This window comes from Mustela nigripes, chromosome 9 (assembly GCF_022355385.1).
Source record: "Mustela nigripes isolate SB6536 chromosome 9, MUSNIG.SB6536, whole genome shotgun sequence".
In the NCBI taxonomy this organism is placed as follows: Eukaryota; Metazoa; Chordata; class Mammalia; order Carnivora; family Mustelidae; genus Mustela; species Mustela nigripes.
Genome location: NC_081565.1, coordinates 32,239,457 through 32,256,685, shown reverse-complemented (window position 1 = coordinate 32,256,685; position 17,229 = coordinate 32,239,457). Strand labels below are relative to the sequence as shown.

Genomic DNA, 17,229 nt, shown 5'->3' with positions numbered 1-17,229 from the left:
GGCGGGGGGGGGGGGGGGGGGGGGGGGGGGGGGGGGGGGGGGGGCTATAGCCAGAAGGTACCAGAATAGCTCTGTGGACTTGCACACTCCAAGAGGCCCAGCTGAAACAAAGCATCCTGGGATACTTCAGCCAGAGCAGGTAGGGAAGGACAGTTCAGAATCTGAGAAAATAATAAAAATTTAATGTGGAATCTCATGGCAAAAATTGCAGGGAACCACAAAGAGCTCTCCTTGAGACATGAGTTGGTTTGGTCTACATATCCACCTCCTTGCTTCTGGGGTGCGGGATGGGGTGGGGATTCTGGCCCTGGCTGGTGGCCTCCTCTTCACAAGGGCGAGCCCACCTCGGTTTACACCTCTGCCCACCACCCCGTGGCTGTAAGCCCTTGGCAAAGTAACTTCATCCTTCCTGAATCTATAAAACAGCGCTCGCCATGTGCAGGGTAACTGGAAGTCATCACCTGCATGCAGACCCCCCGCAACCCCATAAATGGCAGAGATGATGTTATAATTCCATTTTCCCACCCCAAAGGTTCTGCTTCACGGGGCTAGAGTCATGTTTTGGGAACCAAGCCCAGGGGCTATGTAGGCGGCTCTAGGGAGTGTCCCCGGTGAGCGCTCTGAGGTCACTGTGGATTGCTGGACCCCCCACCCCGACACCTCTAGGATCTCCTTCTGGGCCCTCACTCACCCCTGTGCTCCAAGGATCCCCGTGGCCAGGAGAGGGGGTGTGTTTATCTGCTCTCAGAGCCCAGGTGAGCTGAAAGACTGGCCTTCTCCCCAGCCCAGGATGAACCCTGTTCCCACAGCCAAGCCTCCTGTCCTCTCGAAGCAGGATCCAGGCAACTCCTTTCTTGTGTCGAGGTCAGTGTGGTAGAAGGGTGCTCAGCTCTGGGAACCTGGTATGGAGTGGTAGGGAGGAAGCATCCTTCCTAGCGGGGATAGACCACCGCCACCGGGATGGCAGGAGCCCTACAAAACCACAGGCCCTGACTGGGGATTGTTCTCATGCACACGGGGTCTCCCTGCAGGGCAGAACACCCACTGGCAGGCTGCACTGTCCCTGAGGACACTCGCAGGAAGGAACAAGTGTCCCTTGAACCCTAGAGTCTGTCCCATGGAGCTTCAGCCTCAGAAAGTTGAAGGTCTTCAAGTTCAGTCCTTGACCTTGAACTTCTCCAATTAAATATCTGCCCTGGACCAGCCCGAGGAAAAGCCTGTGATTACCAGCAAAGCCAGTCCTACCCTCCACCCCTCACCCCCTGCTGTCTGTTAAATGAACAAGCAGCTGGACCCGTTTCACCCACCCCGGTGATCCCCATGTTTCAGTTCCTCCTGTCCCCCCTTAGAGGTAATTTCACCACCCAGGCTTGTGAGATTAGTTTTTTTCCTTTGAACAGCCTCTTTTTTTTTTTTTTTAAGATTTTTTAAAATTTTTATTTATTTGACAGAGAGAGACACAGGGAGAGAGGGAACACAAGCTGACAGAGTGGCAGGGGGAGAAGCAGGCTCCCCACCGAGCAAAGAGCCCAATCAATGCAGGTCATGATCTCAGGGCCCTGGGATCAAGCCCTGCATTGAAGGCAGACGCTTCTGGGCTTAGCCACCCAGGCCCCCTAAAGAGTCTCACTTTTTTTTTTTTTTTAAGATTTTATTTATTTATTTGACAGAGAGAAATCACAAGTAGATGGAGAGGCAGGCAGAGAGAGAGAGAAGCAGGCTCCCTGCTGAGCAGAGAGCCCGATGCGGGACTCGATCCCAGGACCCTGAGATCATGACCTGAGCCGAAGGCAGCGGCTTAACCCACTGAGCCACCCAGGCGCCCCAAGAGTCTCACTTTTTAAATGAGGTTTCCATTCTCAACAATAACGTCAATGAAGGGCGGTTTTGATGAGGTCGTCATCCCCCCCCCCCAAGTAGATGATAACATAAACAGGCAGCTACTAAAATTGTACAAAAATCCTATTATATACACACACCCTGGGAAATAATGGACCCCCCCAGATGCCGAAGAGGCTGCCACCAACAGCTGTGTCGGTGTGGGCAGGAGGATTTGGAGCTGTCCCTGCTGGCTGACCCACAGGCCAGCGCCCTCCCGGAGCTGGAGGTAAGGGCCCGGAGAAGGAGAGGTTGTCTCTTGCCTAGGGGCAGACAGCCGATCATCTAAAAGCATCAGCAAGTTTTCAGATAAAAGTGGGGGCACAGGATGGGGCCCTAGGACCATCAGGATCAGAGTCTGGTCTGTCAGGAGTCCCCTCCTGCCTCCTAATGATGGAAGATCTGCAGCTGCGTGGGCGGCCCAGGTGACCCTGCAGCCTGGAGGAGACCAAGGACAGCGAGCAGAGGTGTTGCAGGCCTTCCAGCATGCCTGGCCCGTTTCTCAGACAACACAGGCCTAGGAGCGCAGCGGCCTCAGTGGCAGGCGGCCCTTCCTCCAGGACAGGGGTTCGAAAACTCCAGCAGCCTGGGCCCCCACCCCAGAGGGTCTGATTCAGGGTGGCTGGGGTGGGGGGTGGGGGAGCGCTCCAATCTGCTTTTCTAGGTGAGAGCAACAGTGACATGATGCTTGCTGGTCCAGGACAGTACCTTAGAGGATGCGATTACCCGACCCTGGTGAGAAAGCACTCCGAAGTGCCGAGCACTCAGAATGAACATCGCAGGATGACACAGCCAAGAAAAATGACTCAAACTGCAAGGCGTGCATTCCAATACCCCGCATCGATGCCCCCCAGAAGTGACCATGAGGCGGATCCCTGGCCACTGCTGGTTCCAGGGGCTGGCCCCGAACGTTCCAGTGAGATCTCTGGGAGAAATCTCCACCACGGAACAATGCCACATCCAAAAAAGGACCCAGCTGAGAAACGACAGAAATGGCTTGGCTGCGTTCTGTGGGCGTGGGACTTGCTGACTATGCCAGCTCCTCCCTTCCCGACCGCCCCTGTAACAAGCTAGGGGCAGGGGTCTTCCTGCATCGCTTCCATCCCATCTCACCATCGTGGTGCAGGCAGACTGAGGGCCACAGGAAAGAAAATCACTGCATTTGCCCCCAAGAAGCTGGCCCCTGGATTATAGAGTCAAGGACTGAAATCCCTGCTGAGCGTTTGGCCTCGTGTCAGGCAGCGTGCAGGGTGAGGGGAGAGAGCTCAGCCTGGCCCTCATCCGCAAGGGCTCTGGGGCCAATAGTGCTGGGAGCTGGGCGGAGAAGAAATGGTGATTGAGCCGCCCTGAGCAAGGAGCAGGTACAGAGGGCAGCCTGCAGCGGAGGGAGGTGTAGGGAGCATCTTGCCTGGGGAGGAAGGCTGGACAGGTGTGGGGGAGGATGTTCCTGCAGAGAGAAGCCAGTATGGAGGTGTGGCTTGCTGAAGAAGGGGAAGGGACTTAAGGTGACAGAGGAGGAGGCCTGGGGTGGGGGGGGACCATGGAGGGGCTCTGCAGCCAGGCCAAGGAGTTCATTCCCGCTAAGGGCAGCAGATGCCTATTAAGCCTGGTTCCTGAATTAGATGCAAGCACGAGGTTCCTGTCTTTCGCTGCAGGAGTGTCCCCCCTGCCGGTGACTGCTCCGTAAGAAAAACCACCTTTAGAGGAGGTGACCAGAGAGACCCCTTGGGTGGGGCAGCCAGGGATTTGGCAAGCCCGGAAGGCTTCCAAGGGCCCCACGGGGCTGTGGAGGGCTGAAAGGGCTGGTGCTTTCAGCAGGAGGAGCTCTGCAGATGGTGCCCTTTCGGGGCTGGGCAGATCAAGGGCCTCAAGGATCCCAACCCTCGGAGGAGGTCTCTGGTATGGAAAGGTCAGCCCCGGAAGCGCTGAGATCACTGAGGACCAGCAGCGGGGCAGGGAGTCTCAGAGCCTGCCTGGAGGGCGTTCAGGATGGGAGCCTCGGGCAGCCACACAGCAGGGCTCCTGAGGGAGGCGGAGGGCAGCCGCAGCCTACAGAACCAGATTCGAGATGATCAGAAAAATAACAGCCACCTTTGCTTGGTGCTGCTTACGAGCCAGGCACGTCCCTCAGCACTCTGAAGTTTCTAGACACGGTTCATCCTCACCACCACCCGAAGAGTTAGGTGCTGTTATTAGCCCCATTTTCAAGATGAAGAAACTGAGGCACAAAGAGGCGAAGTCATTCTCATGTGCGCACCCTTGGGAGTGGCAGGAATGGGGTCAAAGACCTGACCTCCCTAGGCCCTCCTCAAAAATTCTTTGAGCTCAGAGAGATCATTGAAGTCGCCTGGACCTGCTCCCTTATCTCATAGAAGGGGAAACGGAAGTCTGGAGAGACTAATTCGTCCACGGTGCTTCGCTGGCTGGCCTTGTCATGGAACTGGGAAACTAAAGAATAACTTGGTGAAGACGGTTTTGTAGACCACAGGAGCAGGAACTTGGCGGGGAGAGGCCCGATCACACCCCCCCCCCCCCCCGCAGCTGCTGTCTGCTGGTTGCCCGGCAGCCATGCTCACTGCCTTCATCTCCACCCCAAGCCCTGCCTCCATCCTGTGCCTGCCACGCCCACGGGGATGTCCCGCAACCCTCTGGTCTCTCACCTCCTCGTCCCCAGTTCCAGTGACCTCTACCTCCCCTCCACTTCAGCCGTTCCCCCAGACCCAGGGCCCGACCCCTCAATCTCGACGTCCTCCCTCCAGTTCTGACCACGCCTCCCACCCTTCCAGCTCCCTCAAGCTTCCCCAGAGACTTCCAGAGCTCCACTTCCTCCAAGCCCACAGGCCATCTGTCGGCTCATCCCTCTCCATCCGGGGCCCTGTGGAGCACCCACTCAGCAGCACCCTCCATCTTCATCACCCGCCCCCACCACTGTCTTCCACCTGGCAGAGCCCCGGCGCCAGGCCCAGGGCACTCTCCACCTTCTCCACCCTGCCGCACCAGTGTCCCGGTCACAGCACCCAGCAAGGGCGGTCATGTGGCCTGTAGACCAGGGCTACTCTGACAGCCCTGGCCCCCGCCACGAGAGGGCGCCATTTCCCACCCTGAACTCCTGACCGGGCCGACTGAGAACTACATTGACATTGAGGGCTTATTGAAACCACCTGGGGAGCTCGCACAGGGTCTAATGCCCGAGGTCATCCGATATAACGAGATTGTTCTGGGGGCTGACCCTGAGGATCCGGCTTTTAAAGAGCTCCCTGGTGATTTTAAATGTGCCCTGTCCCCACCGGGCAACACTACCCCGCTGAATGAAGAAACAAACTACTGAGACAGGTTAACGTCAAAAACATTATGGGAAATAAAAGAAGCGAGACACAGAAAAGTCCATGTTATATAATTCTATTTTTATGAAATTTCCAAAACGGGCAAAAGGAGGGAGCAAGCAAACGAACCCGGGGCTGGGGGTGGGTCTAACTAGAGACGTGCACAAGGGAATTTGTGGAGGGATGGGCGGGTTCGAACACTGGGTTGCGGCGACGGCCACATAACCGTATCTGAAAATACGAAATTTACTGAGAATAACTGAACTGTGGACTAACAATGGATGAACTGTATGGTGTACAAATTATATCCCAGGAAAGCTGTTCAAAGTGGGGGCAGAGAGGGAACCCGATGTATTAAAAAAAAAAAAAAAAATTCCCGGTGATCCCAATGAGCAGCCACAACCCAGCAAAGGAGTCCTAACACCACCGACCCCAAGGCCACGATGTCCACTTCTCCCTGGCCCTCCACAGCCCAGGGCCCATGCCCATCACACACCCTGGCACAGCGCAGGCCACATTATTATCCTTTGAGTGAAGGGATACGCATTCCTAGAGTTTTTTGCAGGAATCAGTGGAGGACAGGATGTCCACTGAATGAGCACTTACTCTGCAGAGGTGTTTCATTCCCTCGTTCTAACTCTCTCATCGCCGAGTCCCTGTGAGGTCGGGATAAATACCCCTGTTTACACAAAGATCTCACTGAGATGAAGTGTACTGCTTGTGGTCACGCAGCCCTCGCCTGGGAGAGCTGGGCCTAGAGATTAGCCTGCCTGATACAAAATCCTTCCCTCTTTCTCAATGCATTTATGTCTTGGCTGCAGAGAAGGCAGGGCCAATGCAACTCTATCTTTTCAGCCACCGGTGTTCACTATGGAGCCTTGTCTCAGCAGCAGCCTTAGATCCCATATACCCAAGTCAACAAGGTGAAGGAAACTGTCTGGGCCCACACAGCCCTTGCTTGGCAAAGTGAGATCTGGAGACGGCCCCTTCTGATCGATCCAAGTCCCAGGCAGCCTCTGGGTACCATACACTAGGTAGGATGCCTCTCCAGACACAGGAGCGGCCAGCCCCGAGGTAGGATGACTCTTAGCCCTGCACCCCTTCCAGTCCCAGTGTAATAAGCTTCTGGGATTAAGCTTCTCCCCCACCCCGACCTCTCCAACCTCAGGACTGCCTTCATTTGATCATCTTTCCAGTGCACCAGTTCAGAACAGAAAAGCTTGATGCTGCTGATCGGCCAATTTCATAAAAGGAATGCAGTTTCCCTCGCACTCATGAAAAGCTGTTAGCCCCTGGAGAGTGTCCAGAGCCTGCCCGCCAGCGATGCAGCCCAGACATCGGGAAAGGGGTGCCAAAGCCCTTGGGCACACAGAGGAGTCAGCTGGGCTGAGAGATTTAAATCGAGAGGGGTCCTTGCCAGCAACACCACCAAGCAACATCCTGTCCTCAGAGAAGAGGTTTCCCACTGAGATGCCCTGAAACTGCAGTAGAGGGCCCTAACACAGCTATGCAGGGATGAAGATGTGCTCCCAGACTGTTGCCACTCGACCCCAGCGAGGACAGCATAATGGAGGTCGCAGTGGGGGGGGGGGGGGTCCAGCAGGCAGCTGACCCTTTATCAGCATGTGTCCTGGAGGAAAAGACCTACCACCCTCTGCAGACTTCAGTTTCCTTATCTATAAAATGGGAGCATAAACCCTCCCTACCGGGCTGCTGGCTGTGAGCGCGTTTGGGAATGTATAAAACATCAACAATGTTGGGACGAACAATTTAACTTCTTTGGTGTCTTTCGAATCTCCATGGTTACAAGCAGTTCCCATGTGACAAAAGAAAGTTATAAATGGACAGGTTTCCCTGCAGTGGGAGTCGGGATCCTGGGATTCAGTCTGGACGTTTCTGTGAATAACCTTTCATGACTTCAGAGGGCTTTGAAACCCAGACCTTTGTCCCTTCCCCTCTCTGGACCTCGGTGTTTCACTTCTATACAATGAAAAGGTTGGAGGAGGCGTCCCTAATGGTCCCTCCTGCTGACAGCCAAACACTGTTGGAAACAAGAAGATCTCTCCCCATCGCTGCGGGGTCCACTGTCAATATGGGGCCCCAGGACTGGGCGTCCCCACCCTCACCATCAACCTGCTTGACACTCATTTTCGAGCACTGGTCACCGCTGTAAAGAAGGCAGCCTTCTAGCCTTCTGCAGCGTTTGGCAAGGAGTCCCTGCCACTGCAGGTCCCGTTTCCCTTATGCCTGTCCCTGGGGACTGAGAAACAAAGAGGTGGGAAGATGAGGACCAGCCTTGCCTGGGAAAAGCCTGCCTTGTTTGTATGAGCACAGACCGCGGGGCCAAACACTCCTGCTTTTCAAGCGCCTCCAAAACATCCCTCCCTGTGCATGAACCTTCCGGCTTACACAGCTCTTTCAAATCCAGGACTGATTTTGGCAAGAACTGCAGGGAAGGCAAGGGAAGGGCTACTGTCCCCATTTTATAGGGCAGGAAACCACAGTTCAGAGAAGTGAGGTGACTTCTCCAAGGTCACACAGCCAATGCATGGAGTGGGCTCTGCTTCCCGTGGGACTGGTGAGGCAGAGCCTCATAGAGTAAGTGTGGAGCTGAAGTGGGGAGAGGTGTGGTGACTCCCAGCCCTGCTGTGCACCCACCCTCCTGGACACACAAATCTCCCCCTCCACGTCCCCGCCCCACTCCCCACCCCCTACCCCAACCCCTCCCACTGCCACAAGGGGTGGGGTTTTCCAAGACTCCTCCCACCGAGGACCACCTGAACACCCAACTCCCACATTCTCCCCACACAGCTCCCAGTGTTTCCCCGGGCTGCTGAGCACATGTGGAATGGCTTGCCTTGCTGGGATGCTCTGAAAAGCCAGAGCACACATGGGGGAAAAAAAGGAATGCAGGAGCTCCAGGAAGGACGGGATAGAAGGCAAGAGATCATTTTGCACTCATCCAACTAGGGAAAACTTTGTAAACATTGCTAATATCACAGTTAGAAAAGAAGTGTGGAAATGGGGATTTTCAAACACTGTTGGCGGGACGAGGACTCAGAACAGCCTTCCTGGAGGTCAGTTTGTTGCAATATTTTAAAGGACCGCAATAATTCTGCCTCTAGAAATCTACTGAGAAGACCACATCGAGACAGGAAGCTACTGGCTGTGATTATCAAAAAGCTGGACACATCCAATAAATTACCACTTATCTGTCTGACAGAACACCATGACCCATTAATAGGAATGTGGTCTATCAAGATCTCTATGATCTGTAGTGAAGTGAGAAAAACAACACATATAGTATGAAGTCATTGAGCTTTCTCCCAGAACAGAGAAAGTTCTGGGCAGATGAACAGTAAATGGAAACCAAGGGTTCGCTTGGGAGAGAAAGCGGGATTTAGAGGGATCGAGCAAAGCAACGTAATTATTTTTTTACTATCCATAGCCAACTTTTTTTCTTTCTTGGCAAAAACAAAATAAGCCCTGAAACACTGTGTATGATGTATGCGAGTAAACCATTAAAATGAACCACCAAAGAAAACCCCCAACAAACCCACCCAATCCACGGTGACACCAGAGCCTTCATTCTAAGCCAGCCCCTCCCCAAACTCCCCTCACAGCAGAGACGTTCCTGGTGGCTCATCATGATTTTGGTGGTGGGGGGGTGTCACTGGGCGTTAGTAACAAGGAAGCAAACCTACAGGTGCAGTCAGGGAATGAGCCGCAGGATTTAGCCGGGAGGCATGACAAAAGGTTTCACTCCTGAGCTACGTGGGTTGGACAGGTTCACCTGCCCCGTGTCCAGACTCCTCAGCCACTAGCTCTCTCTTGGCCCCGGCGTGTCAGCTCTGAGCCTACTCCTAAAAGCAGGCTTAAGGGTCCTATGATGTTACCCGTCCCTGCTGAAGCCACGCTGCCCCCTGGAAGGAGACCGCAGCTGCCAGGCTGGTGTGGGCACATCCTCTCTGCATACATACCTCAGAGAATCTCTGCACGTCTTGGGTCAGCGTGCCCACTCGCTTCCACTGGTAATGCTTGAGCAACTTCAGGATGGCTGGGTTCACTGCGTTATCCGATGGGACAGTCCGAAAGAAGTATGGGTACTTTTTCTTATCAGCTAGGACAGGCGTGGTTGCGGCAAAGGAAAGCTGGAAAACACAAAAGAGACATCACCTTTACTGGTGTATTTCTTGGCTGTGCGCCGAGGACCTCCCCCAACAGAACATAGACCCTGAGCCAGATTGGGGCGGGGGGGACACATGGGGCAAGGCATTTTGTTAAAGCCTTTTTGTTGGGAAAGCGATACATTATAATTGAAGAGAAGGTTTTCAAAAATGCCAAATAAGGAGAAAGAAGGAAAAATGTGGACCAATAATTTACTCCTCACCAATGAACCACCATTGATGCAGTTTATTTCCTTCTGGTCCTTTTTCCATGCACAGTGATTTTTTTTAAGAAGGAGATTTTCAAAATCATTCTACGTACACAATTGAACCCCTTCCTTAATACTATCCCACAAGCCTTGAAACCATCTTGTTAAAAAGAAACTCCGTGCAAACATTTTAATAGCTGTGTAATACTCCAGCATAGGAACATGCCATAATTTACTGAATCATCTCTAATTTGGGGGCATTTAGACTGTTTGCAATTTGTCATTATTGTCATGTTATTCTAAAAGCGTCTTTGTGCCAACCATCTTTTTTCTACATTTTAGGCTATTTCTGTAGGATAGAGTCCGTGATATAAAATCTCCCACATAAAGGGGATGAGGTTTTGAAGACTTAATATTTGTCCCCCCTCCCTAAATTATGTCAATTTACACACCCACTAGCCAGGTATAATTAGAGGGCCAATGTCACCACAGTCTTACCAACAGAGAGAAATAAAACATGTCTCTCTATAATTTTATAATGGTTTACCACTAAAAAAAATGAGTCATATTGCATTCATGGGTTATGCATAATGTTGAGCTTACTTCCATGGGATCGTTAACTAGTAGTATGTTCTATTTTAGGAGTTGTTTTTTCATATCCTTTGTTTATTTTTTGAGTGGTATTCTAACGCTTTTCTGACGAAGTCTAATGAAGACTTTTTTTTTTAAGTACAGCATCCAAACTCAGACTATTGGAGTTACTGCAAATATCCCAGTTTGTTTGCTTTTACTGTGTGTGTGTGTGTGTGTGTGTGTGTGTTTTAATTGACACTCAGTAGTCAAATCTGTCTATCTTCCCCTTCATTATTCTTTCTCTCTCTTTCAAGTGCCAGTAAGTTGCTAAATCGGATTTTAATTATCTGTCTTCCAAGGCCCAGCTGAAATGTCACCTTCTCTGTAGCATTTCCTCTGATCTCTGCTCTCCCGGTCCCCCGGCCTCACCCACCGAAGGTGCTTATCACCCTTTTTGATCTTTGCCGTGTGCCGGCAGAAACACGGTATCTTATTGCTCTTCTAATTTGCATTTACATTATAAGCAGGGAATGCCTCTTCTTAAGCTCAGGAGCAATTTGCAGTTTGTTCTGGAAACTGTACACATACTTCCCCTGATTTCCAATTTGACTCTCAGTCTTTTTCTTATCAGTTGGTAGAAGTGATCTTCTATATGAACGAAACTAGCCCTTTGCAATACAAGTTGCTAATGTCCCCCCCAAGTCTGCATTTTTTTTCTTTTTGTGTTTCTTATAATGTCTTCTGCCATAGAGATTTTATGCGGTTGAATTTATCAATTTTTTTCCCTTTTATGTCCTTGGGTTTTGTGTCATATTTAGAAAGGCTTTTCCCTCATTGAGACTATTAAATAATTCCTCCACAGTTTCTTTCATTCAGTCACCCCCCCCACCTTCCTTCCCTCTGTTCCTCTTTTTTTTTTTTTTAAAGATTTATTTATTTATTTGACAGACAGAGATCACAAGTAGGCAGAGAAGCAGGCAGAGAGAGGGGAGGAAGCAGGCTCCCTGCTGAGCAGAGAGCCCGATGTGGGGCTCGATCCCAGGACCCTGGGATCATGACCTGAGCTGAAGGTAGAGGCTTAACCCTCTGAGCCACCCAGGTGCCCCTGTTCCTTTTTCTTCCTCCCAACCTGCCACCCTCCTTCTCCTCCTTCTTTTTCCCTTTCTTTTTTTTAAGTTTTGTAGGTTTTTTTAAAGTTTATTTTATTTTATTTATTTATTTGACAGAGAGAGAGAGAGAGAGATCACAAGTAGGCAGAAAGGCAGGCAGAGAGCGAGGGGGAAGCAGGCTCCCCGCCGAACAGAGGGCCCGATGTGAGGCTCGAGCCCAGGACCCCGAGATCACGACCCGAGCCAAAGGCAGAGGCGCAACCCACTGAGCCACCCAGGCGCCCCTCCTTCCTTCTTTTATTTCATGTAAACCCTTGCCCCAGAGAGGGCTGAAGCAAGCTCACTCTGCCTTCACAGGCTTCCTCCCTGAGCCCTTGCTGTCCCAGCAGCAGCTCTAGACCCAATACATCCCAGAGTCCAATTCCAGCATCCAGGGAAATAATATACGGGTGTCCTCCAGCCCCAGTGAAGATATTTTTTACTGCCTTTCCTGTCACCCAAGGAAGTGCTCCTTCTCCTCCCTAACACTTTCACAGAGTGAGGCAGAAGGGACCCTGTCCCTCTTCCTGGCCTGGCTCAGAGGGTAGACAACCAAGACCTAGGATCCCCGCATCTCTTGGGTACAACCAGCAACCTCACCACATCCTATCTGTTGAGAGGAACACAAAATATCCCACCAGCTGTCACTTGGAACTAAAGAGTACCTGTAGGAACCAGTTCCCAAGATCCTCATAGAAAGGGACATCATCCCAAGACTGCTAAAGGCCAAGGGTAGAATGACTGTTTAGAAAAATTCTGAGTAGAAGGAGCAATGGGAAAAAGAACACACAGAGAGGAAATTCTTGGCTGGACACACCAAGGAGTTCTTGCATTCAGAGTTGTCCAGCAATGCCAGTAGTGAGATCCCTGCATCTGGAGGTTTGCAAAAGGAGGCTGGACTACGACCTAGTGAGAATACAGAGGAGCTCCAATGTATCTGTGAGCTCCTCAAAAATTAAATGAAAAAGTCGTGTGGGCAGGTATGTGCCTATAGGTGTACCCATTTTTTTGAAAAGAGGATCCACAGTTTCCATCAGCTTCATCAGGAGGGTCCTGTGACCCAAACAAGGTCAGCACCCCTGCCTACAGGTGATACTGCGGTCCCAGAATGAGGACAAAAAGTAGATGCTCTCTACAGTCCCCTTGGACATAGTGTCTGTGACTCGTCTCTCAAAATTAAAGCAACATGTCAAGCCTCCTATGGACAGGAGAAGAGAAAGAGGAAGCTGTTCGAAAAATCAGGGAGTAAGTCTTCCAGGACCTGGGATGGTATATGTGCCATCCCGTCCCCCAAGATGCTTCTCTGACACAATTTGGGAAATATGGGTTTTCTGATGTGATTTATGAATCACACTCTGGTTACTACTTGATCGCTATTGTCCTATCAGTTCCAGGTCCACAATTAGTTGTTGCTTGAAAAACCTCATATGTTTGCCCTGTAGGTAATTACAGTGGTTACTGTTCAGTGAATAAATGGCCCATTGTGTTTACAATGGGCTTGGAGTACAATCCATGCCCCCGGTCTAAATCATGTTGGGTGCAAAATATTAACTGGCACCAGTATTTTCTGCCCCATTTGAGATAATGCTCATTTTGATTAGATGGCTTGGTGTTACCTTGCCTCTGGCTTTAGCCTCCTCAAACTTTCTTCTGTGGGCAAAGGCTGCAGTGGCCTAGGAGCACTGCTGACTTTCCGAACTGGAGGAACCTGAAAAGTCATCTAGCTTTGGGCTTGTCTCTCCTGGCTGCACGGCAGAATCACTTGGAGAGATTAAAAAAAAAAAAAAATACAATGCCTCGGTCCCACACCAAACCAACCGAATCGTAATCTCTGAGTCTGGAAGTCAGGCTTCAGGATTATTAAAAAAAATTGGCAGGTGATGACGATACACAGGGAGGGCTGAGAACCGCAAATACAGCTCAACATCCCTAGTTCCAAATAAGCAGGCTAAAACATAGAAATGGGAGACATCGAGATATTTGCCATAGCCAGTAAGAGGTAGAAGCGGGACTCCAAAGGTGGGTCTACAGGACTCCAACTCCTGTGTTCTTTCTCCCCTTGAAGGCTGCCCACCTGCTTCCTAGGTGCTGGCTAGCCCTTCCTCCCTGCCCAGTCCTTCAGCATCTGGAAACACCAGGCCGTCTGCTTCACGGCCAGAACCGCAATGCCCAAGCTTTCTGGGCTCTCCTTCCTTCTTTCACACAACCAAGTTCATTTCCAAACACGCTCTGATTGAGGCTCTGAGTTATTGAGGCTCATAGTTAATCCCTAACCAAGGATTTATTTCAGAGAGTACTTTTAAAATTTTAGAGTTTGTTACCATTTCTGGTTTTATTGCCCTGTTTTGAGAATTTGGCATGGAGGGTGTCTGCTTTTGGAATTTATCGAGATTTTCTTTGTGGCCTATTCTACAATCGAATTTTGTGAAAGTTCCATGGTGGCCGGAAAAGAGAATGCAGTCTCAAGTTGTAAGCTATGAAAGTCTTCATCAGATTTCTTATGTATAACAGGTATAATCAACCAAAATGACTGGGGGGGTGCCTGGGTGGCTCAGTGGGTTAAAGCCTCTGTCTTCGGCTCAGGTCATGGTCTCAGGGTCCTGGGATTGAGCCCCGCATGGGGCTCTCTGCTCAGCGGGGAGCCTGCTTCCCCCTCTCTGTGTCTCTCCACCTGCTTGTGATCTCTTTGTGTCAAAGAAATAAATAAAATGTTTTTTTTTTTTAAAAAGTCACTGAGTATCACATGTTCCATTTTTCTGTTAAGTTGATCTGTCAAAGACTGGAAGACTTGTTCAATTTTTCTCTACCGTCTCTGACAATTTCTCCATCTATTTCTACAATTTTTATTTTATCTGCTTTGATTTTGTGTTACTTTGAGCATAAATGTTCATTACAATTACATCTTTATTTCTTAGCAACGTATACCCTTGCCTGGTCCCAAAAGCAGGCACTTAATAATCATTCCATGAACTAAGAATTAAAATATTTATCAAAGTAAAAAAAAACCCTGTCATTTTATTACTTTTTTGGTCATTTTATTACTTTTTGGTTTCTATTATAACATGCTTGATATTAATATTGAAACCTTTACTTTCTTTCTACTTGTATTTACCTGTCATAGAGCTGATCCTCCTTTTATTTGCATTCTATTAAGATTGTTTTAAAGTATATTTCTTGAAAAGAGCACACGGATTTTAAAGCATGTAAGCTTATTGCTGTAGTAAGTACTTCTTGATCTTGCACTTACCTGGTTGGCAATCTTTTTTTTTTTTTTTGAGAGGGAGAGAGGGGAGGCAGTGGGGAGGGGCAGAGGGAGAAGGAGAGAGAGAATCTTAAGCAGGCTCTAGGCCCAGCATGGAGCTCGACTTGGGGCTCTCTCTCACAATCCTGAGATCCTCACCTGAGTAGAAATCAAGAGTCAGAGGCTTAACCCACTGATCCACCCAGGTGCTCTGATAGTCTTGCTCTCTTTGTATGCTTCCTGTTTGTTTCCTCTTGTTCTTTTTATACTCACACTATATGTCTACTCCTCTCTATTCTGGGTATATTAATCTTGCTTCTTATTTCAAACTGCTGGTTTTTTTTTTAATATTCTGAAGAAGGGCAAGTGGTTGAAATCTTGCTGAGGATGACCTTCTGTTGCCTTGACACATGGTTAGAATTTAGCTGGGTATAAAATTCTTGGGCTGCTTTTCCCCCCTTTGAAACTACAAAGGGATGCAGAGGAGAACTCTGGGGCCAGTTTGACACTTATTCCTTTGTAGGTATCTGATGTCCTCTGCCTGAATCCCCAAAAAAGGTTTTTTCTTTATTCTTAGATTTCAAAACATTTCCTAAGCTAGATCTTGGTATGACACTCTTGATTTTATCTGAGACACTGGGAATCCTTTAATCTATACCTTCAAGCTTTTCGACTCAGAAAAAAATTTCTATGCATATACAAGTGTAGTATTATATGTAATACCATATTGATTTTATTATATTCATATATATTCTTGTCTTTGCTCCAGAGAGCCTCATTATTTAGATGCTGTCTTTCATTCTTTTCTTTTTTATTTTTAAAGATTTTATTTATTTATTTGGCAGACAGAGATCACAAGTAGGCAGAGAGGCAGGCAGAGAGAGAGAGGGAGAGGAGGAAGCAGGCTTCCGGCTGAGCAGACAGCCTGATGTGGGGCTCGATCCCAGGACCCTGGGATCATGACCTGAGCTGAAGACAGAGGCTTTAACCCCACTGAGCCACCCAGGCACCCCCTGTCTGCTCATTCTTCAATTCCGTATTGATCATATTTCTTTCCATGATTTCATCTCTGGTTCCTTGTCCTCTACAGCTCATAAGAGCATCTCATTCTATTCCATATCTTTTATTATGGGATCTGTGCATATTTAGTTTCGCTCATTTCTGGTAAAGTGGCTGGGTTACTCATGGTCCCAACAGCAGGGCACAAGTTCTTTCTTCCTCATATCCTGGCCAATAATTGGTATTATCTCCTTTCCTACTTTTTGCCGATCTTTCTGGGACATGGTGGCACTTCATTGTTATTTGACTTTGCAGCCCTTAGCCTTTGAGGTTCTTTGATCTATGAGTTTGTTGATCTGCTTTTCAACAGCCTCACTTTTAAGTTTTACTCTCCCTAACATAATTTTATGATGTTATTAAGATTTTCCATTTCCTAAAAGTTGTTTAGGATCACACTCCTTTCTTACCCTGTTGTCTTATCTCAGACGAGTCCAGGGAGACCCTGTTTTTTTCTGCATATGACTGAGGATGCTAAATGTTTTTCTGAAGTTTTCTTCTTTGTTCTGCAATAGATCATTTTCAGAGGTGGACTCTTCCTCTGCTTCTTGTAGGTATGATGCACCTTTGATTATTTTTGCAATACTTTTTCAAAGGCTGAATGTCAGCTGTTTCCAGTGTACTCATTGTCAAAAGCAAGGCAGGTCTTTTCAGAGTTGGCTTATCAAATAACACAATGCATGGATTGCCTGTGACCCATTTTCTGTCTTTTTACATTATAATTGAATATTTTTCCCAGAAAAATATTTGAGCACAGTCTTTAGTGTCCAGAAGGCTCTCACTCTTTACTGTTCTATGCTAATGAGTGACATCTTTGTCCTCAGTGACTAATTTTCTGATGCTCTGAATCAACACAGTACATTACATTTCCATCATACATTCCTGCCAGGGTTTTTCTTTCTTGCCCATGAAACTTTACTTGTGAGGTTTCTGCCTCCCGGGATGCAATGCACTCCTAGTGTCCTCTTGTCTTCTTCCTATTCAGCTTTTCCTAGGAATGTATAGGTCTCTTTGAATTTGCAAAGAGAGATGAAAATGAAGAGAAGAAAGCATCTTGGCTGCTTCAAAGGTCAGCAACTGTGAGTAGAGGTGTAGCTATCCAATGTTCTGATTGGTAAAGCCCTGGGTCCCTAACTCAGGTTGTGGGAAAGAGAGGGAGAAGTCTATTATTTTTCACAATGATTACTGTCTTATTAGTAGGCAGTGTTCAGAGTGCCAGGAGGAAAAGTTTTGTAGGATTTTATCAATCTAGCTCCACCTATTTGAAATCACTGAAGTTGCCAAACATCTAGAATGTGAGTTGGTCATAGAGCCCCTCGGTACTTTGAGGTAAGAATCACTATTTTACAGCTGAAGAAACCATGGAAAAGAAAGGCAATGTAGTTGTGCAAGGTCAGTACAGGAGTGACAAAACTGGCCTTTTAACTTCCCTATCCTGTTCTCTTTCTTCATTCAGCTTTGAAGAGCCAGTCCCAGCTGAGATGGGGGAACGATCTGGGGACTTGCTCCTTCTTCTGAGACCCTGTAGCACAGCCATGAGGCAGCTGATTCCAAGGCTTCCAGAATCTCTCGCACATAGCACATTTCCATGGTGGGCATGGCTAGTCCTGGGGGATTCTGGGTGACTCACCTTAA

General features: G+C 48.9%; 1 protein-coding gene across 1 annotated transcript in view; it reads right to left on the bottom strand.

The window, feature by feature from the left end:
- Positions 1 to 17,229, bottom strand: part of GABBR2 (gamma-aminobutyric acid type B receptor subunit 2) — a 340,962-nt gene that overhangs the window by 195,094 nt on the left and 128,639 nt on the right. The window contains exon 3 of the mRNA XM_059411211.1: positions 9,182 to 9,352. Within this exon, the coding sequence (XP_059267194.1) occupies positions 9,182 to 9,352 (171 nt within the window). The remainder of the gene's footprint in view (positions 1 to 9,181; positions 9,353 to 17,229) is intronic.